Consider the following 27,541-nt stretch of genomic DNA (forward strand, 5'->3'; position numbering starts at 1 on the left):
TGCTGACAATCGATGTTGCAACAAGATATATACAGAATAAGCTGTCGTCCTATAGCTTGAAAACAAATTTTCTCACGCGCAATCTTTATCCCTGATGAAACAATATTTCAATGCTAATTTTAACTTAAGGTTTTTAGCAAGCATATGGTGTATTTTTAGGATTAAAAATTAAAATAACATTGCGCATTAATTAAGCAGAGTGGATGAATTTTTAAAGAGCTTACACCATATTGAGGGGATCTCGAAGCGGAGAGCCTTTTGGCACTTTGAAGATTGAAACAAAAGTATTACTTTACTATTAACCAATCACAGCTCTAAAAGGGAAGTTTTCATGTTTTTCACCACCAATTGACAGCAAGAATTGATCACTCCATTCAAGCAGAAGTTTATGACTTTTTCCAAGGAAAATGGAAGACTCGCGGAGTTTATATTCGAAACCGTCAAGCTCTGGTACCGATCAACTTTCTACCTAATATTAGCTCGCCAGATACGGTTAAGCGTGGTCTGTAATTTTGTTTGAAAATAGAGACGATCCAAGAACTGTTTCAATAGATCTTCCTAGATATTTTAATAATAAGGATATTGTGGGGGGGGAGGATGGTGAGTGAGATTGGTCAAGGCCCACTTGATCACGCACCCACGGACGCTAGCTTTTCGAGATATAGAACCCCTTCAAAGACTAACCATGTATAAGCGCGAGTTACTTGATGTTAATTTCGTATTCCTTTGAATTCAAAGGAACCCAAAATTAACATTAAGTTTTATGGGAGATTGTACGTTTTTGGGATAAATCCTCTGCCCTAAAGATCAAAATGATCTTAGTCTTATACTTTCCAGGATAAGAGTGATTAACTCACGCGTCAATGAGTGCTATCAGAAGTAAGATAAGGGACCAGAAGTATCGCGGTAACCGAATTCTTCACTTGGCGAAAGTGAATATTCTTGATAACACACCAACGGTTGGCCCTCTGGTAGCGGTTTCTGAATTCCCCCAACCCGTTAGACGCTCGCGGCGGTAGACGGCCGAACTAGATTCAAGCACCCGCGTCCGTGTTCCGCGGATTTAGGTTGAGGGGAAGGGCGTAGGAAGTTTTTTTGGATCTCGACCAATTTTTTTCTCTCTAGTGGAGGCGCGATGGAAGCGGCATAATATCCTCAAATTTGTGCCAGGATCTATTACCAATGTTAGAGCACTTTACTTCTAGTCCCTTATCTTACTTCTGGTGCTATACAAGGTACTAACGCCAATTTCATCTTTACACGACAGCTTCAATTTAACTACATCGTATTACCAGAAGGGGATAATAGAAGAAGAATGACACTCTGTTTCCTCTTAATACTTTAGTTAACGTCATTCTTCCCAGGCTTACCCATTTTGTTTGCTCTACCGCTCATCAAACTTCAGATGGGCATCGCAGCGCAAGGTGAATTCTAAAAGTGTTTGGCACTAAATCCCCAGCAAGCAATGAACCCTCAAACTTTGATTGTCTTGACATGGGACAAAAATCCACAAGCGCATGCGTCTGACCAAATTGTTAAAGGCTAATAGAGTAATGATGAGGGAACTATTTATCGCGTATTTGATTCGGTTTAGTAACCATGCTCCAAATGTTCCAATGTTTTGAAGAATGGCGTTACAATTACCCCGATTTGTGGTGCACTTCTCTCGAAGAGAAATATTATATACTTCTGGTAATACCAGATCCCCGGGATAGACAATAATAATTTTCTGAAAATTGAAAGTGAAGTTACATGTTTGCTTACCAGCGTGTCCCAAGAAAGTGTTAAAAAGTTGGTCACTAAGAAAGTGAAAATTATGTTCTCCCAAGCGAGCGACCGACCCTTGCATGTTCTCTCGGCCCCAATCGAAGGCATACTTCTCGTGCAAGACTTTCAAGACACCCGAAGGTACCGATGTCGCCCCGGAACTGATCGGGTCTCGTCTGACTCCGTCGCCCAAATGACCCAAACGGCCGGTACTGATCGCCTACAAGTAAACGAAAAGCATTTTAAGCCTGGCGTCGGCTGCTTTCAACAACTCGCAACGGAGTTCAATTTTTTGGTTCAAAGATGTTTTCCGGTTGTCACGTGACGTTTTTAATCGAACCTTCAACGAAACAAATGGCAAAGGAGTACGTTATATCTTAGTGCATCCATTTCGTAATGGCGACTAAAGCATGGTTTTTACTTGACCGTAAAAACCTACTTTGCAGCTGGACGTCAAATGTCAGATTGGTTTTTTACGTTGTCACCTATCGTTAAAGCGTTTTCACTTAGCGTAGTTCTCGCAAATAATGGAACCAATGCTTACCAGATAAACTGAACATTGCACCAATTGCGGCCCATCTTTCTTTTTTGGTCTTTGTAATCTTTGTGTCTGATATCATAAAGATAAGGATGGCTCCTAACCTGTTCAATAAAACTTTCAGCATTGAACTTCGGCATTCTCAGGGATTTGTAGTAGTAACTGACTCGATTAGGAAGTAAATAAATAAAAACATGGCGGACCGCGAACGTCCTTTTCCGAGCACGCGTGGTCGAAAATGACGTCACGACTCGAGCTTATTGCTGATTGGCTCGAGCAGAGCGTTAACATTGAACGCGGCCAAAAAAATTTAAAACTAATATCGCCACACCCAACGTAATTTCGGTCCAGCGTAACTATGTTTTTTTCTTGTTGTCGCTTGACATCGGACGACAAGTTAAAACCATGCCTTATGTTTTTACGAGAGCTACAAAAACATTGGTTTGGAGAATAATTTTAAAAATATGTATAAAATGCATTCTGAACCCAAGATTACTATGGAATCATTACTGCTGAGAATAAACTGAATCGTTTTCAAATTTAAAATTGGTTCTTCGCGAGTTGCTCGTAAGTACGCTTTTGTAATTAATTTTTAGCAGCAGACGCCATTTTGAAGAGATCTAGCAACGCTAAAAAATTTCTCTTAGCCACTCATGACGTAGCGTGGCCAAAATAACCGCAAACGGAGAGAGACTGTATTTTTCCAGTTGCTGGTAGTTGAACGCAGCCTTCATGCCCCTTGAAGTATTAAACCTTTCGAAATCGAAACATAACCAACCAGACAGGTTATAACCACACTTGAAAGATAGTTTTAGGTCATGTTAAAAATGGGCGCTTTAGTGATACCAAAATTATACGACTCACGAGAAAGGGAATTCAACTATAGCAAGACAATTCTAAAGTTCAAATAAATTTTGAAAGCTAGAACTTAAATAAGAGCGGTTATATATGATTTTTTTAGTGTACCACAGTCACTGAAAATATAAAAGCACTTGTCAAAGGGAGCGCTGTATTCACCTAAGCTAAACGTGATCACAAAAACTACTTTTAGCCATTAATGACTGACCTCTAAGGCTTGATGAAAGAAAGTGCTACGCAAACTGCCCGCAACGATCTTCCCTTGATGGACAGCGGCGGCTAATTGGTCAAGAGTGTCGATCGGATCCTCCAAACCCGGAAAGTTCAAAAATGAAACTGCGCAAAAAAGACACCATAATCAAGGATGATAGGGGGTGGATACGAATTCTGAGAGAAACACGCGCCGTAACTTCGGAGGCGATTGGGTCTGGAGGGACGCTAAAAATGGGGGAGGAATACTCGGGACGAAAGGCAGGTGAGCTACCTCAGAACTAGACCCTATTTAGCGCCTTCGTGTTGGCCTAATTTTACATGCATATTGCCAAAGTTATTTTAAACCTTTTTCTCATAAATAAAATTTGCAATTGAAACATTAAATTTTGTATAGAGTTAATATTTAATAATTATTGTTTCGAAATTGTTGCTAAAATAATAGTGCACATAGATGACGCTGCAATAGGGAAACGCCGGTAGGAATTTCTTTGACGGCGCTAAACGCGTCTGATAGAGTTCTTTGTTCCGCCTTCAAGGCGGATTGAAAGGGTTATAAGATCAAATATTTCATTAAATAATGTTTATAACTTCTAACTATGGTGTAAAATGATCATTTTTATGCACGAAAGAAGAAAAGGTTTAATAATCAATGTAAGTTTTTCCAAACATAGTAAAATCACGTTTGGTTTCATCACTATGCGTTAGTAGTTAAATTCCATTTTTTTCATCAAATGACTAATCGTTTCAATCGTCTTTGAAATAGGAATTAACAACTCTAGGTGACGCCCAGCGCGTTCAAATAAATATCTACCGGCGTTTCCCTATTGCAGCGTCATCTACGTACACTATTATTTTTGGAACAATTTCGAAGCAATAATTATTAAATATTAAGTCTATATAAAATTTAGTGTATCAATTGCAAATTTTATTTATGAGGAAAAGGTTTAAAATAACTTTGGCAATATGCATGCAAAATTAGGCCAACACGATGGCGCTAAATAGGGTCTAGTTCTGAGGTAGCTCACCTGCCTTTCGTCCCGAGTATTCCTCCCCCATTTTTAGCGTCCCACCAGACCCAATCGCCTCCGAAGTTACGGCGCGTGTTTCTCTCAGAATTCGTATCCACCCCCTATCATCCTTGCCATAATTAACATAAACACAAAGAAATAACCAAAAGTGAGACAGCAAGGAAAGTGTAGGCGACGCGTGATTCTCATTGTCTCTGAGCGAGGGGCTAGTCATTCGCCAAAATTTTGTACTCCTGATTTCTGAACTTTTATGTGAATTCCGTTGATTACTGATTAAATTCCTTGATTTCTGTGATTTGGATTATTTTAGGTGATTTTCTTTACACTGATTTCCCGTTATTGCCGCAGATTACTTGTGATTCTTATTTGAATTTCAACGAATACTGTTGATTTTTTTTTTGGTGAATGCCGTGATTACCACTGGATTCTTGGTGAATTACGATTATTTCTATCTGAACTGATTACGATTTTTATTTTGGATTTTCGAGTTCCACGACTGTTTATGTGTGGTTATTTCACGAAATGTGTGATTTCCGAGGTGATTACAAAAGATTACAAGTAAATAATGTGATTATTTCTGAATTTCTCAAGATTTCTCGTGATTTCCAGTGATAATCGGAGATTTCTGATTACCTTTGATTACCCACAAGAATGATTTTGATTACACTCTTATAACTCATGGGTTGAATGAGTAGGGCTATTTGAATTTTTACTACAATTTGGTAATAAAATAACCCAGTAGCAGTTGAATAAATCTTTCCTGGTAGTTTGGAATAGGGTTGTTTCAAAACAAAAAAATGTGGTTATTGCAGTAACCATGGATTAAATTTAATCCATGCAGTAACCCAAATTGGTCATTTGCAATTTTAGGCAAACCAAGCATACAAATTCACGGTATTGAACACTAGATGGATGTTTAGAAAACTTTGCAATACCAGTTATTTAAGTAATATATAAACAATCATTTGAAATAATAATATAACAAGATGGCCCCGACCATATAACGTTTTGCCTGGGCTAGCTAAATTTATTGTAAGGTGACCCTGGCCTATATACTTTACGGTTATTTTTTTATTTTAAATATCAAATATCATTCCAATTATGAACCTACCTCGGCACATAGCCGAGAAGTAAGACGTCACGTGATCCTTTGAGAGGGAAATTCAAAAAGTGTAAACCCGAAAATACGGTTAGAGAGAGAGAGAGGCTCACACTACACACTAGACTAGAGATCAGCATTCAGCATGGTTACTGTAGCTTTGTCTACGGTTAGTTTACAATTTTTAACAATTTATAGGACTAATAATGGTTTCGTTTAAGAAATGTTGTTACAAAAACTGTAGCCCCGCTATTAAATTCATCCCATTCCGCACACAAAACCAAATTGGACTGTGGACATATGTAAAAGATGGATTATTTCGGGCGGTTGAACTGATTTAACCACGGAAAAGATAAAAAGAACACATTATGTGTGCCCCTTGAACAACACAGGTATCCAAATGCCTCGAATTATTGCGACAGCCATGGTAACAACAATACTTTATTATAACCATACTTATTATATTTCTGTGAATATTGAGAGGTTAAAAAATAAAACACTGGAAAGGGTCAGTAGATTATAAACAGGAAACAAATTTGATAATTACCATCGCCAAGGCACTGTAAGCACAAACGCGGCACGCACGATTCACGAGGTGGCACGAGTATCGGAGTATCTCCGTAAAACTTAAGCCTCGGCCGTAATAATGTAAACAAACTTCTCTGATTTTTTTCTCTCTCGGTTGCGCCGATTGCGCATGTGCGCCACGCTCTTAGAGAGCCACTGGCACTGGTAACGTTTATGAAAGGGGGGCTGGCGGAGAATTTGGTCTCTCCGGCTCAATTTTTGTGCTCACTGCTTACAGGATAGGTAACTCCCTATCTTCGACGGCAGCTTATTCGATATAAAATGTGTTCCAGCTTTGGTTCTCAGCACGAGCAAACCCTGGTTCTTTGTTGAAGTGATTTTACGGTAATCTATAACGTCGTTTTAAGGGTGCTGACAACATACGAAAGAAATATTTCGAGACAAAAGACGAATTAAATTCTGATATTTAGGATTTAAAATCTCGACGTTTTAAATCCTGTAAATCAGTAATTCCATTGTCTGTTGTCTGTTGTCTGCACGCACAAAGCTACGTTAATGATCGCCACTAAGGCGCTTCAACATAGAAATCTGGGTTTGCGCGTGCTGACAACCAAAGCTGGAACAGATTATATATCGAATAAGCTGCCGTCGGAGATAGGGAGTTGCCTATCCTCTAAGCGTGAAAACAAATATCCTCACGCTCCTCTTTTATCGCTTTGGTCCCATTGAACCGAATTCCCATTCGACAGAAGGGGTTTTTTTTGGGGTCCCATTCGACCGAATGTAGCCAAAGGTGCGATTTTATTATAGTCCCATTGGACCGAAATTCTATTGAACTGGAAGAAGACATACTGTGTGGTTTTGCATTAAATATATTTTTAATTTCACAACTTATTATTGTTAAAATAAATGTGAGTTGAAAATGTATTACTGCACTTATTTTAACTACGTTTTAATTACGGCGAACCTCACCTACCCTAGCCTAACCTAACCTAACCTAACCTAACCAAACGTAACCTAACCTAGCCTAACCTAACCTAACCTAACCCAACCCAACCTTGTTTGGAGGTAAAAATATTATTTATATGAGTATTAAAAGCCCGCCTCTTACCACGAACAATTTATTAGCAATAATAGAAATATTTTGGAAAAGATGTCAGATAATTAATTGGAGAATATTTTGGAAAAGGTGGCAGCTAATTAATAGGAGAATATTTTGGAAAAGGTGGCAGCTAATTAATAGGAAAATCTTTTGGAAAAGGTGGCAGCTAATTAATAGGAGAATATTTTAGAAAAGGTGGTAGCTAATTAAAAGGAGAATATTTTGGAAAATGTGGCAGCTACTTAGTAGGAGAATGTTTTGGAAAAGGTTGCAGCTAATTAATAGGAGAATATTTTGGAAAAGGTGGCAGCTAATTAATACGAGAATGTTTTGGAAAAGGTGGTAGCAAATTAAATGGAGAATATTTTGGAAAAGGTGGTAGCTAGTTAAAAGGAGAATATTTTGGAAAATGTGGTAGCTAATTAGTAAGAGAATATTTTGGAAAATGTGGTAGCTAATTAGTAAGAGAATGTTTTGGAAAAGGTTGCAGCTAATTAATAGGAGAATATTTTGGAAAAGGTGGCAGCTAATTAATAGGAAAATCTTTTGGAAAAGGTGGCACCTAATTAATTGGAGAATGTTTTGGAAAAGGTGGTAGCTATTTAAAGGGAGAATATTTTGGAAAAGGTGTCAACGAATTATTGGAACCAAACCAAACCAAACCTAAACTAACCTAAGCTAAGCTAAGCTAACCTAACCAAACCTAACCTAACCTAACCTATGCTAACCTAACCTAACCTAACCTAACCCACCCGAAACCAAAATATTAAAATTTTAATTTAAAATATAAAGACATTGATGGAACTACCATTAAGACTGTACTTCATTTTAAGCACAATTTGTTTATTAATTCTATATATCTCTTGCCTTGAAAGGAATGAAAGTGAGCGATTTAATTAGTTTATTAATTCTATATATCTCTTGCCTTGAAAGGAATGAAAGTGAGCGATTTAATTAGTATCACGAAACATTTACTTTAAATATTATTAACATACCTTTCGGAGATTCGAACCAACAACCTATCGCTTCGCAGTGCAACATCGTATCCACTACACCACCGAATCGCTGACGGCTACAGTGTTTCAAGTTATATTCATGTATTTTTTAGGGGCATATTCGGATGATTGGGATTTCGGTCCATCGGGAATATAGCCATTGGGCCGGAAATCTAAAATCATTGCGGGATATTCGGTCGAATGGGATTTTGGTCCATTGGGAATTCGGTTGAAAGGAACGATACCCTTTTATCCCTGATGAAAACATAACTGAATTTTTAAAAAAATTCTACCGTCTCGTGGAACCCTTAATTACCATCATTAAATTTACTATTTAAATTAAATAAAATTACTTAAATAATAAATACATTAGCAAAATATATAATTATTTAACTTTAAATCATCACGATCAATTAATTTAATTTATAATGCTATAAATAGATAGATGGCTGGCTATATAGCTAGATTTGAAAATTTGATCTTGCTGAGGTTGCATAGTTTACAGACTAGGAGGATTGATACCATTTACGCGAGGAGGTCCAGCTTTAAACTCACCCAGTGAGTCAGGCCTCCTTAATTGTGTAAAAGTATGAATCCTACTAGTCTCTAAACTATGTATTCTCCCTAATTATCTTAATGTTCATTTTTTTGAGGAGCTTAAGTTGTAGATTTTTTATTTGATTTATTCATAGTAACGTTATTTTAACCTTCAATACCCTTTTATTTATAGTTGAGTAACTAAGTTTTTAGAATGATAACTTAATTTAAATGTGATGTCAGTTTGTAAATCTAGCTAATTGAATTCCCCCTTTCCCACAGAGAAGGTCTGAAATTTAAATCACTTGGCAGAGACTAGAGGTCGTTAACGTTTAGTTACAGTATTTTTAAAACTTGGACTCATTAAAATTGAAATTACAAATTATAATTAAATACTTTTTGTTTGATACGTTGTGGGGTTGGCAACCAGTCTTGGGTGAGTATGGGGCTAAACTTTACTTTAGCTCGCGCATTTTAAATACAAATTTTTCAATAAATATAATTTATTCAAGGTTAATTATAGGCTAATTTGGTAATTTGTTAAAATTAAGGTGCGGAAACTAATTAAAATATCTAAACTTTACTTTAGCTCGCGCATTTTAATTAGTTTTTTAAATAAATATCATTTATTCAAGGTTAATTATAGGCTAATTTGTTAAAATTAAGGTGCTAAAACTAATTAAATTATATATTTTCCATGTTTTTAATATTTTACCCTTTACCTTTTGGTTAGATTATTTTAGTTTTGCAAATAATATCACACCTTTTCCATAATAATGTTGTTTATCTTCATTTACTTCCCAAATAATATTACGCCTTTTCCAAGATATTGTTTATCTTCATTTACTTACCAAATAATATTATGCATTTTCCAAAATATTGTATTTTGTTATCTTCATTTAAGTTCCGAAATAATATTGCCCCTTTTCCAAAATTTTGATTAGGTTCAGGTTAGGTTAGGTTAAGGTTTGGTTTGGTTAGATTCAGGTTTGGCCGTCATTTAAGGGTTATATTTTCAGAAATCCTTCTAATAAACTCTGCCGATATGGACGACAAAACCTATGAAAATATTGATTGAAATAGTATCCGCAACTTAAATGTAATTAATTAACATAAAACTGGGTGCTACGGTCCATTACATTCAATTCTGGCCGTGTCTGGGTACATTTGTCAACAGAAAAATTTGACATGCTAATATCACACATCCTGTGAACTCTGGCCAACATTTCCTATCACTGGTTCATTTTCAGCTTCAGAGCAAATCTCTTCTTCTAACAATACAGCATCAGCTTCAGATGTAGAGTCTAAATTACGAAATACCAAAGAGTTTCAAAATAAGCTAATAATATATAACAATAAATTGGTATTATCATAAATCCATGATTCTACTTACCCGAGACGAAATGCATTGAACATTGAAGGGTTGTTCTCTTAAGGACTCAGGTGCAAGGCCCAACTTTTGTAACCAAAGGTTTGTACGATGCTTCTCCTTGGTTTTTTAAAATGCCCGGTATTCGAAAGAAGCGCGTTATCTGTTTTACTTGAGCAGCTTCTACAACTCTTCAAAGAACAAATTCTAACCGTTTTATTCTTAAAAACTGGGTACACAACACGTTAAACCGACGACCCTATATCTACCAAAATGACGTCGGCACAAGCCGCACAAGACGAAGGGGAATCGAAGCTGGTTCAGTGTTAACGCAGAGCCGAACTGAAATGAATTTGGGTGACTATGTATTTATGACATCTCATGTTGCCCTCTATTGAATCTCTCAACAACTATCGTTAAATTTATTACTTAAATAATATAATTTTTTTTAATTATAATAATCATGTTAGCTAATTATAATTATTTAACTTTAAATGAGTATGTTTCATAGATTTAAATTATGAATTGCTAAAAATATTTCGCGCGCGCTACGCTCTCTACTCTCTCTCCTCTCCCGCTTACAAACGCGCGCTACGCTCTCTACTCTCTCTCCTCTCCCACTTACAAAATCCGGCTGCAGCTGGTTGGCGCGCGTCGGGAAGAGGAGGGTGGGTGGGGATCCACATAATTCTACCTCTCTCTACTCTACAGTCTAACTAGTGCTGGGCGGATCCGATTACTTGGAAATATCAGATTACCGATTACGATTACTAAGTAAAGTAATCGATTACCGATTACTTTTAACGATTACTCTCAAGTTTAAAGCGACACCTATATTTGAAATTAACGTCACCCGTATAATGCTAGAGACATTATTTAAATGCATGTTAAATGTATACAAAACACAATTTTAGGTGCTGATTCTGCTCAAAAAAATTCATAACAAATATTTTTAAACTTCCAACTTTCAAGATCATTTTTAAATTCAAGTTTTGACAAAACGATTTAACGGAATAGAAAATGTTTTTAAGGTGTAGTTCCAATATAATTTGGCGGCCCTCTAGTCTGAAAGATATCCCGTCTCCCCCACCTCCCAGAATGCGGGATCCGAGTCCGACAGTCCGACTACGATTACTTAAAAAAGATTCGAAACATTTCCGAAATGTGTTCGATAAAGATCCGAGCTCGGAACTTCGGATCCAAACTAGGAGTTGGAGTTAGATCCGAAAAAAAGTAATCGTTGAAAGTAATCGTCAGGGACTCATAGAGATCCGAATACCCAATCCTGGCGACTACTTTAAGAAGTAACCGATTACTCGATTACTAGTAATCGGATCCGCCCAGCACTAAGTCTAACTTAACTCGGGTTTTGTACCAAGCGAGCGTGGCTTCGTGGTAGCACGCGCGGGCGCCTTCACTGGCGTCTCGTATGGATTGGGACATCGCAGGTTCGAGGCCCGGCACCGACGGGAAAATAATTTCAATTGAAGTTAAACACTTTACGCCACCTATGAGGTGTAACGTGAACTACGGGTGAATTTCGAGTTGAAAATTCGCGGGAAATTTAAAGTTCGAAATATTCATTTATGTCAAAATTCATCAGGTCACAACATTTCCAGTCACAACATATCCAGCCAGCCGTCCAGCCAACAGAGATCGGAACAATACGTTTTCCACTCTAAAGAGTGGCAAAACGTAAAAATAGCAGTAAATACCTGAAAGTCCATATACGTTATAGAAGACCTGGGCATATTCAACGAAGGTTGCTCTTCTTGAACTTCGCATAAAATCGTGCGGTTTAGCAATCATACATTGATTTTGCGCAATACGTTTCTAAAGTTATCATTTCGAAGGAAACCAAAAGGAAATTAAGTGAATCTTAACCAACTACCAGAGATAAAAGAAAAATAAAATAATTTACCGGCGAATTGGCGTATTTTCGTGGAGAGGATTTAAGTAGAAGTTTCCGTGGCGAACTTTGAACGGCTGTAGCACTTACACCGGGAAACAAAACAATGGCGGGAGAAGGCGGAGCATTAGAATTAACCGATGGTATAACACCTTTTGGTTGTAAACGCGGTGTTTTGACAGCGCTGGCTGGTGTATTTTTATCAGAAGTCGGTGGTGCTTTGCGTTTCATTGGGGTTACCAGTTTTTTCCCTCCATCTTCAGTTTTCTGTTTTGCAAAGAATTAACCTTAGAGAGTTAGTATCACCATAAGTTAATTCATAAGATATGTTCCATAAGTTTGTAAAGTCCATAAGTATGTAAAGTCTGGTAACTTAGGAACTGGAGCTTGTCATGAAGCCGGGATTAACTAACACTAGGGATAGTTCGTTCCCCCCAAAAGATAAAGCATGCATATTCCAAACGCCCCCTAGCAGCAGCTACTATCATTAACATGAAGCTATAAGAAAATTGGACCAAATATCACGTGTTCCATGACGTCAAAATTGAAATCCTGCCTAAATTGGGAAAAAACTACTTATTTTGCCTAGAGATGGCGCTATATCTACATCCGTTTTGGTCCAATAAATTGGGGGAATGAAGAGGGGAATCAAGGAATAATTCGGAACATGTAGTTGGCGACAGTACTACATGGGAAACACGGTTAGTGAACAATCCCTAGCGTTAGTTAATCCATGCATGAAGTGATTGAGGTACGTCATAGATTAAGGATAAAGCGAGCCTGTTAAGGCGCTGCTATCAAAGGCTTAGTAATGCAGACTAAATAATAATAAGATGGAAGTCTGCAAAATTAACCGAGTTAATCAATTCTCGCTTGTCGGTCATTAACTAGCTCGAGCTGTAAGTCTCTCTCAGTAGCATTACAAACTGTAGGGATGGCGGTTTTCGGAAAATTCCGAAACCGGTATTTGACGATGTCAAATCCGGAATTTACCGGAATTCCGGAATCTTTTTACACTCCGAAAAATCCCGGAATCAATCCGGTTTTAATTCCGGAACCAAACCGTATTGATTCCGGAATAAATCCGGTTTCAATTCCGGAATCAAAACGGTTTCAATTCCGGAATCAAAACGGTTTCAATTCCGGAATCAAAACGGTTTCAATTCCGGAATCAAAACGGTTTCAATTCCGGAATCAAACCGGCTTCAATTCTGGAATCAAACCGGCTTCAATTTCGGAATCAAAACCAAAATTACACCGACCCCAAATCCGGAATTTAACCGATATCAAACCCGGAGCTATTAACATTAACTATATAGCTATAACTTACATTAGCTATATAACTAATTAAGGCAAGGAAAATAAATTTTGTTAAATTATGGACAGACAAATAGGCTAAACACCATTAGCTATTATTGTATATTGTTGAGTTTGTTTCCCACGGTGGAATTTATAATTTTGTTTTTATTATTTTATCACGAAAGAGAGCCAATCCGCCCCTCTTATACACCGACTTCCTAACAAAATTAAAGTTGAATGTGACGCCACGAATAGCATTACGCCAACCTCCCCCTTGTCACGGACTGTCACAAATTCAGAAACTCCCCCCCCTTAAGAGTGTGACGCCGTTTATGGAAGGTTTCCATTTGTATTATTTGAAGAGATGAAGATTGAAGACAATAGTGGTGTGTCTTACTCTTGATTCTTGAGTAATGTTGGCTGAAAACATTCCGTATGATCCGGTATTCCGTTCAAACCGGTATCCCGTATGATCCGGAATTCCGTACAAACCGGTATCCCGTATGATCCGGAATTCCGTACAAACCGGTATTCCGTATGATACGGAATTCCGGTTTTCAACTTGGAAAATTCCGTACCGGATTTGTTTGGAAAATTCCGGATATGTTCCGGAATTCCGGAATTTTTGCCATCCCTATTACAAAGTATAGGTGGTGTCATACTTATGGAAAATATCTTATAAACTTAGTTTACGAATTTTATTTTATAATGAAGTAAACATTGCCAGAAATAAAAGTATCTTTAAACTAAGAATATCACTTGTTAAATAATTATTTAGTAACTATTAAAATAATTTAAAAATAAAATGAATATATAAATAAATAAATGAACAAATAAATAAATAAACAAATAAATAAAAACGTACACTTAAAAGCCCCAATAAGTATTTTTTTTATTAATGTTATTTTCTATTTAGTAAAAAATACTTATTTAAGGCTTAAGTGTAATATTCGGGGTTTATATTTTTTAATTTCTTTTTCAGCGCTTTTTTGGATTACGGCTTCTATTTACCCGCATTCTCTTGATATTTTCCAATTCGTTTTTCAAATTTTGACTTTCAGCCGCGATGTAATCTTGATATTTTTTGCCATTGATCAAAAGGGTTCCCGCATTCTCTTGATTTTTTTCCCATTCAGCAATCATGAATTCGATTTCTAAATCCAACTAGAAACATATTTCACATTAGATTGATTGCGAGTGACTAGCATTTAACATAGTTACGAATTTTTGGAACAATTAACAGTAATTAGGGCTAAGTGTAGAGTGGAAATAAATAGAGCCTTAAAAGGAAAAGTTCAGGTAACGTTACTTTATATCTTAAAAGAATGGCAGTTTTCTAAATATGAAAGGAATTAAATATTAAAACAAGATGGCCTCGGCCACATTACATTATTGCGCGGACAAATTGGTAACACCAAAAACTGGGGAAGAAAGGGGAATAGGCGCCCAGCCGCAAGGGGACAGAACAATAGTTTTCCAGCTCTAAAGAGCGCAAAATTAAAAATGAATAAATGATCTCTTATTGCAAAGTAATTTGTATTTAATTAGTCTTAAAAATAATCAAGGACTACTGCGCCATCTGCCTTTGGTTTAGTGGCGTCTGCTAAATCGAACCTTTTACCCCTTATCTCTCTCAGCCTTTGAGAATTCTACCAATGCCCTAGGGGTGAGTGGTTCGATTTACCAGACGCTACTAAACCAAAGGCGGATGGCGCAGTAGTCCTTGATAATTTTTAAGACTAATTAAATGCTAGTTATCATATTGTAATAAGAGATCGCTTACTTTATTTTTAACATTTTTTTTAAAACAAATGCCGTTCTTTGAAAGTATAATGTACCGTTACCTGAAATTTTCCCTTGAAGGAAAGCGCGGCTCTGTTGGTGCCCCTAAAAGATTGTCTTTCTACTACACAGTGGCTAAGATTGCTAAAGGCTAGTTAAGTCAAAGGCAGGAACCAATGGGAACTAGTGCATTAGGTCTGATTGGTTCCTGCCTTGGCAAGGTAAAATTCGTGTCCAGAAGATTAGCCAGAATGCTAGTGGTGATCATGGAGCCGCGCCTTCCTTTAAAGTGTTAGACAAACTGAAAGGAAACTTAATAAGGTATAAATCTACCTTTGGAATTTCATGGTCCAGACGCTTTCGAGCTTTCTCTTCCTGCAATAGATTTCCGCCACGGTTTTGAAAACGGCTTGGATCAGTTCCCTTAATCTATAATGATATAGTTATGGAAATTAAAATTGCAATAGCCGCCAACCAAAGTGAAATTATACAAGATGGCCCCGGCCAGATTACACTTTTTACCGCCCTCTAGTGACTAGAATTAGTATTACTATATTCATCATAAAATGACCCCGGCTAATTTATAATTTTCGGTTATCTTTTCACTGTTTATAAAATAGCATTCCTATTAGAATGAAACAAACTGTGCAAAATCTCGCAAATACAACACCTGTATCATTATTTTGCACATTAAACTTATTTATTTATTTAAAATCAATCTAGTAAGAATTTGCTTTACAGTTTAATTAAATAAGTAACTAACAAATTTCTGTCCTATGAGTGAAGTGGAACCTAATATTTGTAGGATAATATATATGACTGGGAGCCAAAATTATTCAATGATTGCAAGCTTATTCCAATATACAACCATAGCGTAGAATTAGCCCCCAGTCATGTTGTCTTGAAATAGGGTACCATCCTAATAGAAAAACCTGTCTAATGATTAAGAAGTATGCATCAGCAGATTTCTTTAACAAAATTTTTAGATTAACTGCTTACTAATTCAAATTAAACTGGAATATCAGTAGTTTTCTTGTTTCGAAATGCTTCCCTCGTTGGGGGGCCTTGACTCCTCTATTTGTGCATGAACGCTTTAGAAATCCAGCGTTCATGATTTGTGAAAAAATCATTTGCAGTGTTGGCTATCTTACAACCTACTGTTGATCAGGTTGTTTAAACTTACTGTTTATGTTGTAGTTTAATCCGGAACGTTGTTATCTAGTAGTTCGATCAAGCGTTGATGTAGAAGCATATTAGCAGATCTCTTTTTCTAGGACCTGATGAAGCTTAAATGGTAGTCTTTCTCAACGTTCCCAAGCCTTATATATGGGTGTCTTTCTCAAGGATCCCAAGCTTTATTTGGGTGTCTTTCTCAAGGATCCCAAGCCTTATTTGGGTGTCTTTCTCAAGGATCCCAAGCCTTATTTGGGTGTCTTTCTCAAAAATCCCAAGCCTTATATGGGTGTTTTTCTCAAGGATCCCAAGCCTTATATGGGTGTCTTTCTCAAGGATCCCAAGCCTTATATGGGTGTCTTTCTCAAGGATCCCAAGCCTTATATTGGTGTCTTTCTCAAAGATACCAAGCCATATATATGGGTGTTTTTCTCAAAGATCCCAAGCCATATATATGGGTGTTTTTCTCAAAGATCCCAAGCCATATATATGGGTGTTTTTCTCAAAGATCCCAAGCCATATATATGGGTGTCTTTCTCAAGGATCCGAAGCCATATATATGGGTGTCTTTCTCAAGGATCCCAAGTTAACCATTTAACTTGTCGTTGCAGTTTCATCTGCATACGACAGATCAAGTTGTTCAAACTTAACTACGGTTGATTTATTAGCATGTATGTGGACTTCTTTTAAAGAATCCCAAATCTATTATGTGTGTCTTTCTCAAGGATCCCAAGCCTTATATGGGTGTCTTTCTCAAGGATCCCAAGCCTTATATGGGTGTCTTTCTCAAGGATCCCAAGCCTTATATTGGTGTCTTTCTCAAAGATCCCAAGCCATATATATGGGGGTTTTTCTCAAAGATCCCAAGCCATATATATGGGCGTCTTTCTCAAAGATCTTAAGCCACATATATATGGGCGTCTTTCTCATAGATCTTAAGCCACATATATATGGGCGTCTTTCTCATAGATCCCAAGCCATATATATGGGTGTCTTTCTCAAGGATCCCAAGGTAACCATTTAACTTGTCGTTGCAGTTTCATCTGCATACGGCAGATCAAGTTGTTCAAACTTAACTACGGTTGATTTATTAGCATGTATGTGGACTTTTAAAGAATCCCAAATCTATTATGGGTGTCTTTCTCAAGAATCCCAAGCCTTATATGGGTGTCATTGTCAAGGATCCCAAGCCTTATATGGGTGTCTTTCTCAAGGATCCCAAGCCCACCATTGACTTTGTAGTTGTGAATTCATTTGGATAGCATAGATCTTGAAGAAACTTGAAGAAATGTGTTGGACTGTTAATCTTGTAGTTTGACCCATAACACTGATGATCATGTAGTTTCATCAAGATGACTATTGACCTTGTAGTTTCATCAAGATCACTGTTGACCTTATAGTTTCAACAAGATCAGTGTTGACTTTGTAGTTTCATCAAGATTACTGTTGAACTTGTAGTTTCATCAAGATTACTGTTGACCTTGTAGTTTCATCAGATCATATTCTTTCATGTCATAGCTTCTGGGTTATTTCAAATGTAAACATATTCCTTTATGATAAGAATAGTAACATTCTCGATAACTAGCGCTGAAAAGGGTGGAAAATTTTTCATCAGCAAATGCCAAATCAAGTTGAGTACCACCATCAGTTGATTGCTTCAAGCTGAGACCTTGTAAAAGTTGAAACCCATTATCAGGGAAGAAATCAACTAGTTTCTGAGATTCAAGAGACGATGTCTCAAGAAGGTTAATGTTGAAGTCGCCAACAATGACGCTGGGAATATCTTCATCATAATAGTCCGCCACACATTTTCCAATACCATATATTATGTCTCGAATGTTGCAATGTGGTGAACAGTAAAGTGCTAGGACAGAAAGGCATAAATCGCCTAACATTCCAGAAAACCACAAGCATTCAATATGACAGGTTCTTGACGTTTCGGCAGTGTACCGACGGATCCTGGTGTGAGTTACATTTTCTTTGATGTAAGCTGATACTCCATATGGTTTTCGTCGAGACTCAAGAGGAAGTCGAATACCATTTAGCTCAGAAAATCCAGGGATTTTAAAATTGTCAGCCTCTTTGGCCCAGGTTTCCACTAGAAATACCATATCCGATTCCATTATTTTGAGATCTGAGATGACATCCGGTAAATGGCAATTTAAAGACTGTACGTTATGTACATAAATAGATATTCTTTTACCCAAAATAGATAGAATCAATGGACAATCTTTTCGAAGTCGCTCCATCTCTAAGGCAACAGCGTCTTTACTTTTAACCACTGGTTTAGGCGCTGTGAACTTTCCCACGATGAACAAACCGTTTGAAGTTTTGGCTCTACTACAGGCAACGTATAATTGAGACCTTTTAATACTTCTCTTTTGACCGAGATGAACAACTACTTCGGAGTATGTGTCTCCTTGACTCTTGTGTACCGTAATAGCTTCGGCAATTACTAGAGGATACTGCTTTCTTGATACGTAGATGTTTTTCTGTCCTGATCGTCTGGTGAAACTTCTAACGATCTTCTCAATAGGCGTCCATAATTCGTTAATGTTATTGGCTGCCATTAATCCTTGAAACTGCGCTCTAGTCTCTTTTCCAGTCTTTTCATCATTAAATTCGATCCAAACTCGAACAGGGACCTGTTCACCTTTTCGATTTTGACTATACTGTATTTTTCGTAATCTTCCAGTTGCACCATTTACTAGGCCATCGGCAGTGTTCAAATTGTTGGTGATCATGTACCTGATACCAACCATTAGACTTAATTCTCTTGGTAAACCGCTGGTTTCTTGGGTTTTCAAGGTTTTTACTGCTTCAAGAATTCTTGTTTTGATTTCATTGCTAGCGTCACCCGTAGCCGAGTCAAATGCAACTGAGCATACCTTTTCAGCATTCTGTGAACATAGCTTTAATTCATTAAACGCATTTACTTCATCATTTGTTGCAAACAAATGAAGGGATTCCAGAGGCAGAGGTCTTGAAATAGATGTTTCCAGGCTTCGAAACAAATCGATGTCGGCGGGTGTCATCTCTCCCATGGACATTCGATTTAAAGCCATAGCGAATATTTTGTCATCTTTTTGTCTCATAATTTCGTCAAGCTCATACAGCTTAAATTCTTCCCACAGTGGACTTCCAATTAGCGCCGCATAGGGGTTATTCTTCTCCTTTAAGGGCATGAATGTGTAATTATCCCCAACAGGTGGTAATTGGTTGTAGTCTCCCACGAGAATAACTGAAATACCACCAAAATGCTTTGAAGATCCGAAGATTTGTTGGGCTCTTACATTAATATAATTGAAGATTTTGGCTCCACACATAGATATTTCATCTATTATCAGAAGTTTCAGGCCTAAAAGAGAACACCTTTTTCTGTTCAAAGTGTCATTGTCCAAAGGGTTCATCTTGCCGGAAAATTGATTAGTTGGCAAGTTAAAGGCAGAGTGAAGAGTGACACCATCAATATTAAAAGCCGCTTTACCGGTGAACGCTGTTCTTAAAACGGATAATCGTGATGGATCAGCACCAGGCCTGTTCTTTTCATGTCTGGATACGGCCTCAAAAATGGCTTGAATCAAGAGACTTTTTCCAACACCAGCACCCCCTGTAATGAGAATCCTCAAAGGTTCTTCTCGAGATGTTTTGAAATGATTAAGCACGTAGTAAAAATCTCTCGCTGCTTCAAGTTAAGTTTTCGAAGCATGCTGTAATATTCTTCATGGTTCACCAGAGTAATTGTTGGAGTGAAATCGGCAGTGCTTGTCTGTTGAATATCAGAAGTTATGTCACAAACAGCTTCTTGAAGAGAGTTGACATAATATTGTGGATCATCCAAAGTGAAACTTCTGTCACGTTCGTTTTGATGTTCAATCATAGGTTGAATATTTTGAACTTCATTTGTATGTTGGTTTTCTCTTACTTCTTGAATCATTTGGTCCAGATCCAAATCATCAATTTCACTTATAAATTCCCTTCTAGCTTGAGATATTTCCAGCTTATGGGCTTCATAGATTTCTTCAACGTTAGCTTCTAGTAATTCGGTTTCCTCACAACGCCAAGGTAAAAATAACATCAGTTCCATTCGACAGTAATTTTTGAGATCTTTTACCATACTGTACTTTTTGAATCTGATTACTTTGGCCTGCATCCTTTTCCTGACGTATCCTGAAGAATCTTTCAGCTCAAGAGACGTTTCCACAGAAGTCGTTTCAATTTCTTGGTCTTCATCTTCGTTCAAATTTTGGGTTCTTCTATTGCGTTTGGTTCGGGAAAACTCATACCATGAGGCGAAAGCGGCTAGACTGAGATTTTCCAGTTCATCCGGTCTCGCAACGTAGTGCTCGATGATGCCATCAGAAAAAACGTCAGTACTATCATCGGGCAATAATTCCAATTCAGATGGCCTTTTCAGAATGTGCACTCTCTCTTCTGGTGGTGAAGTGTTTATGAAAACGTGAGCACGACTGCTCCGACAAATTGGTATGGAAAGAAGTATGTAGCAGCATTCTTGGGCGCTAATTTCTTCACAATGAATGAATTTATTAGCAATAACCTTTAATCTCTCTTTTATACCACTGCCTTTATTTTTTGCGTCTTTGATAGCTTCTCTGAGAAGCATTGACATACCCTTTTGGGCTTTACCAATGTAGGAAACGATATACATGAGAGAGGCGTATTGGAGATCCATATTAGCGTTCCATAACTCCAAAATCTTCTTGTTGTATGGATTGATTCTAATTTCTTTTGGTGATCTTTTAAGAAGTACAGTGCACCTTCTAATTGGAAAAGTTACAGCTGCAATATATTCCTCTTCCGTCACGCTCAGAGTTTCCAAAAATTCTTCAAATGTTTCCGGTGCAGTTTCAACAAACAATTTCTCGATAGCATTTCGCACCAATTTGCTTAAGGCTTCAACCTCTTCAACGTTTTCGATTTCATCACGTTTAGAAGGGTCGTAAATAATGGTTCTTCCCATTGGAGGAAAAGGTATTCCAAAACGACACGATGACTGTCCACTATCATTCTTCTTACGACAGGTTTTGGAATGCTTGTGGGTTTGCAGCTTGACCAAGTTGTTCCATTTTTCACTTCCATCCCCCTTCGAGCAAGTAATGTTGGAATCAATGAATATGATAACCTCTTCCAGATTGGAGTTATCGGTTCTCAATTGTGGAGCGTTTTTATTCCAGAGGAGAATATGAGCGTGTGGTGATCCCCTCATTTGGAACTCAATTCTAATATAGTAATCATCAATGGTACCAATCGGTGACTCCTTGCTTCGTAGAAACTTGAAAAATTCTCTCAGACGATAATCAAAATATATGCTGCAGGTGACAGGGTCCTCGTTGATAAGCTTAGCTCTCTCCATAAATCCCAAGGTTTTGACATATTCTTTCGCAGTGTCTCGCGGGTGTCCGGCAATGACGCACAAGGACTCCAAAAGCTCTTCCCATTTCGACTCAGCCGCACTCAAAGTGAGGAACCACGTAGGATTACCAAGTTGACGAACCATAGCCAAAAGATCTTTCTCACGTTGTTGTAAATAGCCAGGGGAAGATCTGACGCTTTCTAAAACTTTGTAACCATCATCGTGTTTCACCAAGGAATCCAAACTTCCAGGTGCTGTTAATGCTCCCGCTGTGTATGGTTGGCCGGCTTTGGACTTTGTTTTTCTCATGCAAATATTAGTAGCGCTTCGTAGTTTTGACGATACTAATTTAACATAGGAATAACATATTTTCGGAATATTCGAAGCACAGCGCCTGTCGCTGCATCTGAACTCCCATTTTATTTGTTGTGTGTATGTTGCCTTCGGTGGTAGCATCAAGGTTTGGCCAGCGTAAATTTGCGGGAAAGAAAGGTATTCAGAGTCTTCATCATAAAGAATAGATTGTGGTCTCTGCCCTTCTCCAGGCGCATAAGCAATACTTTCAATCTGAGGTGTAATTAGATCTTCAGAAGAAAGCAAAAGGGTATCTCTGTTGCCATTATTTAATGGAGTTTCTTCATCAATTTCGTCCCATTCCTCGTCGCTGTCAAGTACTTGTTGAGGTTCTGCTACAGCATTCTCTCGTAGATCTCTACCAATAGAGGGTGTGTTGCTTGCTACAATTGACATGTCTTCTTCATTTGATACGAAATCTATGCTATTTGATTGGCTGAATTCCAAAGCCACGTCATCTGGAACTGTAACTTCATGTTTTAAATATAGCGGAGTTGTTATTAGGAACTTTAAGGCATCCATAATTTTTCTGGGACGAACGGTTTCAAACATATAGTGGTGTTGATATTCCTTCTTCCTCATGAGTTTAATTTGAACAACTTGAGTGTCACTGGGACTTCTGGGTAGAATTGAAACTGAAGAGTCGATTGAAACGGGTACATTTACGACATTACCGCGAATGCCTCTTTGCTGATCAACTCCTAGTTTTCTTATCTGCATAAATGGTAATCGAGGAGATATAATTCTATACTCCAGTTCCGTTACATTTTTCAACTCTGAAGGTAATTCGGGAAAAATGTAGCCATTTTCTTTAGAGAGTGGTGGTACTTTCTTTCGAGAAATACAGCTGTGGCAAGAACTACAGAACAAAATATGCGACGGTAGAACGTTTTGACGTATTCCTTCAACCGCTAAGTATTTAGCTGAGTTTATTCTTTTAACAGAAGTAAGGAAAAATAGTCCAGAACAGCATTCGCATACATGATCTGGACCATCCAATATATTTTGGAGATAGGTATTTTCATAATATTGTGGATCTTGTTTTCCAATGGTTCTTCTTTCATGATCTCTTATAAGCTCCCTCCCCAGGTAGCAAATTAACGTTGATTTAAAGTAGATTTTTGGTGCCAATGTTTTGAAAACGTTTCACGTGTACTTCACACGTAAGAAAAACGTTTATTTTTGGTACATAAGTTACCTCAAGATGTTTAGGATTTTCTTAACGTCAATAACACTTTTTTACAAAGTGATAATTAAAGCGTTTATTTCAGGTCTACATGTTGCGTTTGCAACACGTTTGGGAATGGTTTTCAATTGGCCGTGAGTTTAGCGTTATTACTGTATGTTTCGGCAACGTTGTTATCACGTTTATAGAAAGTGATAACTAAAGCGTTTATTTCAAGTCTACATGTTTCGTTTGCAACACGTTTGGGAATGGTGTTCAATTGATCGTTAGTTTTAGCGTTATTACTGTATGTTTTGGCAACGGTGTTTAAACGTTTATACAAGAGCGTTTATTTCAGTACTATATATTACGTTCGTAACACGTTTGAGAATAGTGTTCAATTGACCGTTAGTTTAGCGTTATTACTGTATATTTGGGCAACGTTGTTAAAACGATTATACAAAGTGATAACTAATACGTTTATTTTAGGTTAAAATCACGTTTCGAATTGGTGATAAGTGGACTGTTAGTTTTGCGTTTTGATTTAAGTTTCGAGAAAGTTGTAAACACATTTATACAAAAGCTTTATATTCAAGTCTTTATAAGAAGTTCGTTCACAACACGTGTGAAAATGGTTTTAAATGACCCTTAATTTTGCATTATTACTGTACGTTTCGGAAACGTTGATATTTCGTACATGTCTTGCGTCACAAAAAGCTATAATCAATCGTTATCACCTCTCCGAGTTTCGATGACGTCACGGAGGTATTTTACTGGACGTGTAAAATACCACATACACATCAATCAGTTCTTATTGGCTTCAAACACCACCTTGAGCTGGTCTTTCGTCTATACCGCATAGACACCAATCTGCAACATTAGCTTGTCGTTAGGGTTAAAATGTACGAGGCGAGCGTCTATGGTTACGAGAAACGTCTAGCCCCCGATGGCAGGGCTTTCACCAAAGGTTCACGCAACTGCATTTTTTCTTATCCGTCTATTTAGGAATCAATCTCCTTATATACCCTAAATTTACAAAAAAATCTTGAAAAGGTGTTCACTAAAAGTCAAACATTAAAAATAGCTATGTTTAAAATGATTTAAGGAATAAAGTTGCTTAAATCGGCTTAAGTATAATTAAGGTAAAATAGTGACGATTAAAATAATTTATATCATTCATATAACCCTAATTATTTAAGGAAAAACCTCTTTCATCGGAAAGTTATCCGTCAAATATATATAGAACGAGTAAAGAAGTTGGAACTCTACGCATTTCATAGTTAATATGAAGCGAGTAATTAAGACGTTTTCCCATTGAAATACTAATCATGGGAACTCTATTCAAAGTTAGTAAGGGACTTATGACATTGTTGAGAAGTCGATTTAGGATAGAGACGGTTGGTTTTTTCATAATCAACAACGAAAGCCCTAGTAGGAATTAGAGCTTATTTAAAAATCTGTTGACATGTAATGCATAGGCCTGAGCTATAAAATTTTATAATTATAAGAAGTTTTCAGTTTCTACTCCTCGGTTAATACTCCCTTATTGCTTTTTTCCCTTGTATAGGAGTAAATAGAACTCTTACAAAACTGTAATTTTTTCGTTTTTGCTAAATATAAAATGAAAATATGGTAAATATGTTTCGGCATTACGATTCTTTTAGTAGTTGTATAGCTCCAAGAAAATCGTTTCATTTTAATATTTCAAAAGCCTTGTTATCTTTTGATTTAGCTATACTACATTTATACATAACAATTGAAAACTAGGCTTTGTATTAGTCCTGTAATTGCTGTGATATTGGTTCGGATTGCATCTATAAATGAAAATTCCGAATCTTATACAGGCAAAGTTTCGGTTCCACTTTGAGAACACGGGTTAAATAATTACACACGTGCCATTAACTAATTACCCACGTGCCATTAACTAATTACCCACGTTCAACTAACTTATTACACACGTTCAACTAACTTATTGCACACGTTCAATTAACTTCTTACAAACGTCTAATAAAATAAATTTACACGTTCAATTAACTTATTATAAACGTTTAATTAAACAAATTTACACGTTCAATTAACTTATTATAAACGTTTAATTAAACAAATTTACACGTTCAATTAACTTATTTCACACGTTCAATTATTGTCTTTAACATTTTTAATTAACGTCTTATCACACGTAAAATTAAACAATTTCACACGCTCAAATATCTTATTAGACGCCTTCAGTTAACGAATTTCACACTTGAAATGGCTTATTAAACACGTGTAATTTACTTATTAAACACGTGTAATTTACTTATTAAACACGTGCAATTTACTTTTTAAACACGTTAAACCAACGTTATACACAGGTTCAACTAACTTATAAAACACATTAAACAAATTTTTGTGCACGTTCGATTAAGTTGTTACACTAGTTCAATTAACTTTTGAAACACGTTAGATTAACTTATTACACACGTTCAAATAACCCGAAAAATAAACCTAATTGTAACCGTTTAACGCACGATTTATTCACGTTAACCTACTTTATAATACACGTTTTTAAAACGAGAAATAAACGAGATTTCTCATGTATTTGCGACAAAATAAACACGTGTAAACACCGTGTTTCAAGGTGACATGATCACCGTTTTAAAAACGATAATACACACGTTTATTCAATGCTACGTTTAAACGTTGTGTCAACGTGAATTTGCTACCTGGGAAGTATCTTCATCCGAAATAAAATAACCTTTCTCGAGTTATATAATATGCCTTTTCCAAAAAAATAACTGTTTACAATTATCTACTTCCAAATAAATAAAACAACCTTTCTCGAATTATAATATGCCTTTTCCAAAAATAACTGTTTACAATTATCTACTTTGAAAATAATATAACCTTTCTCGAATTATAATATGCCTTTTCCAAGAATTTATGTTTACAATTATCTAATTCCGAAATAAAATAACCTTTCTCGAATTATAATATGCCTTTTCCAAAATATTACTGTTTACAAGTATCTTCTTCCGAAATAAAATAACACTTCTCGAGTTATAATATGCCTTTTCCAAAAAATAACTGTTTACAATTATCTACTTCCAAGACGGCTTTTTTACCGCAAATCCTTAGGCCTTTATAAATTCAGGGCCAAAAGCAGGGATAAGGGAGGTGAGATGGATTGAAAATACTGACGAGCGAGATGCGGCACCGTAACTCTCCCAGTGTACCTCGCACACGCCACCACCCTTCGGAAGAGCTAGGCAATTGTTAAATGCTGCCGAGTAGAGCCATTCTATTTATATGAGTACTAGCTTTTATTTTTAAGACGGAGGCCTGGTTTGTCCTTTACTATTCCATACAGTGCGACCCTACCTAACAGCTGAGGATGCTGGGATGACTACGGTGGCGTAGATGGGGTACAGAGGCAATTAACGCTATAGGTATGGGCAAAGGGTTATCGACTCCATCCCTCTCTCGTTCAAGCCAAAGAAGATATTCACCTGCAATTTCCAATAATAAATCCTATTTTTTGACCTCTCCAAGTGACGTATGCAACGGAAAGGTTCTAATTTCGACGTGTGTGTCTGTCTGTTCTTACACCCCAGGGGACCGAGTTCGCAGTTGGCAAATCGGAGAAAATGTGTTCTTAATTTCCGGACCGCATTTACACTTCCCGGAAATTTGGAAAATTGTATTCCACTTACAATGGCTATTACTCCAATGTCTGTCTATCACCACCAACCTCTGGTCTTTTGTCCATCCCACACGGACACCAGTCTGTACGTACTGGCTTCTAAACACCACCATCATCTGGTCTTTTTTACCGTTGGGTTCGTAGCCAATGAAACAGTGACTCGTGCTGTCAGTTCAAAATGGGCTCAAGTGACCATTAATTACTGACACTCTAGGAATCACATTGGGATGTCCACTTCCGTTCTAAGCAGGCTTCGAAAAAAACAAATCTTTGACTACAAGTCCAAAACCAGTTTATGACTTCGTTGGACCACTTCTTAATTGAAACCTCGAGCCTCACTGCTACCAAGGATTACATTAAAAATTATAAATTAAATATATAGCGTAATGGTAACTGGTTCTTGGACTGGTTTAATTATTCAAGACACCAGGGGTCACAAGTCTGAACATAAGTTTTAAGATATGTTCTATGACCATAAGTTTATCGTGCCTTTAAGTACACAAATATGGGTTACAACTGGGCATCTTCCGCAGGCTACTGTGGCATCAGAACTCGTATAGCGCTAAGATCCGAAGAGAGAAAATTTTGAAATTCCTATCGCGGTACACCCACCAAACGGTCGAGACGATTACTAAATGGGTCACGTGATAAAAAATCTTCCAATGGAATGAAGGAGATTTTTACGTTTCGTATAGGCATTGGTGGGGAACGAATTTTACTTAAGCAACCCAACTCTCTCTCGTGAGATAGAGGCGGTTTCAGTCCTGAA

At 37.1% G+C, this 27,541-nt stretch overlaps 2 protein-coding genes across 2 annotated transcripts; both read right to left on the reverse strand.

Annotated features, from left to right (window-relative positions):
• Positions 1–220: 220 nt before the first annotated feature.
• On the reverse strand, positions 221–16,276 carry LOC149666582 (uncharacterized). Its single transcript, XM_089841603.1, has 8 exons — positions 16,235–16,276; positions 15,358–15,453; positions 14,254–14,406; positions 11,956–12,210; positions 11,750–11,867; positions 3,372–3,499; positions 1,765–1,987; positions 221–264 (listed from the first exon to the last, which is right to left on the reverse strand). The coding sequence occupies exons 1-8, from the start codon at positions 16,274–16,276 to the stop codon at positions 221–223; spliced, it is 1,059 nt and encodes a 352-aa protein (XP_089697729.1).
• A 2,149-nt stretch (positions 16,277–18,425) lies between these two features.
• LOC149666583 (uncharacterized) lies at positions 18,426–22,645 on the reverse strand. Its single transcript, XM_089841604.1, has 3 exons — positions 19,861–22,645; positions 18,600–19,807; positions 18,426–18,537 (listed from the first exon to the last, which is right to left on the reverse strand). The coding sequence occupies exons 1-3, from the start codon at positions 22,643–22,645 to the stop codon at positions 18,535–18,537; spliced, it is 3,996 nt and encodes a 1,331-aa protein (XP_089697730.1). The 3' UTR covers positions 18,426–18,534.
• Positions 22,646–27,541: the final 4,896 nt, after the last annotated feature.

Source organism: Phalangium opilio, unplaced genomic scaffold (assembly GCF_054372755.1).
Source record: "Phalangium opilio isolate 3A_F unplaced genomic scaffold, DU_Popi_V2 ptg000060l_1, whole genome shotgun sequence".
In the NCBI taxonomy this organism is placed as follows: domain Eukaryota; kingdom Metazoa; phylum Arthropoda; class Arachnida; order Opiliones; family Phalangiidae; genus Phalangium; species Phalangium opilio.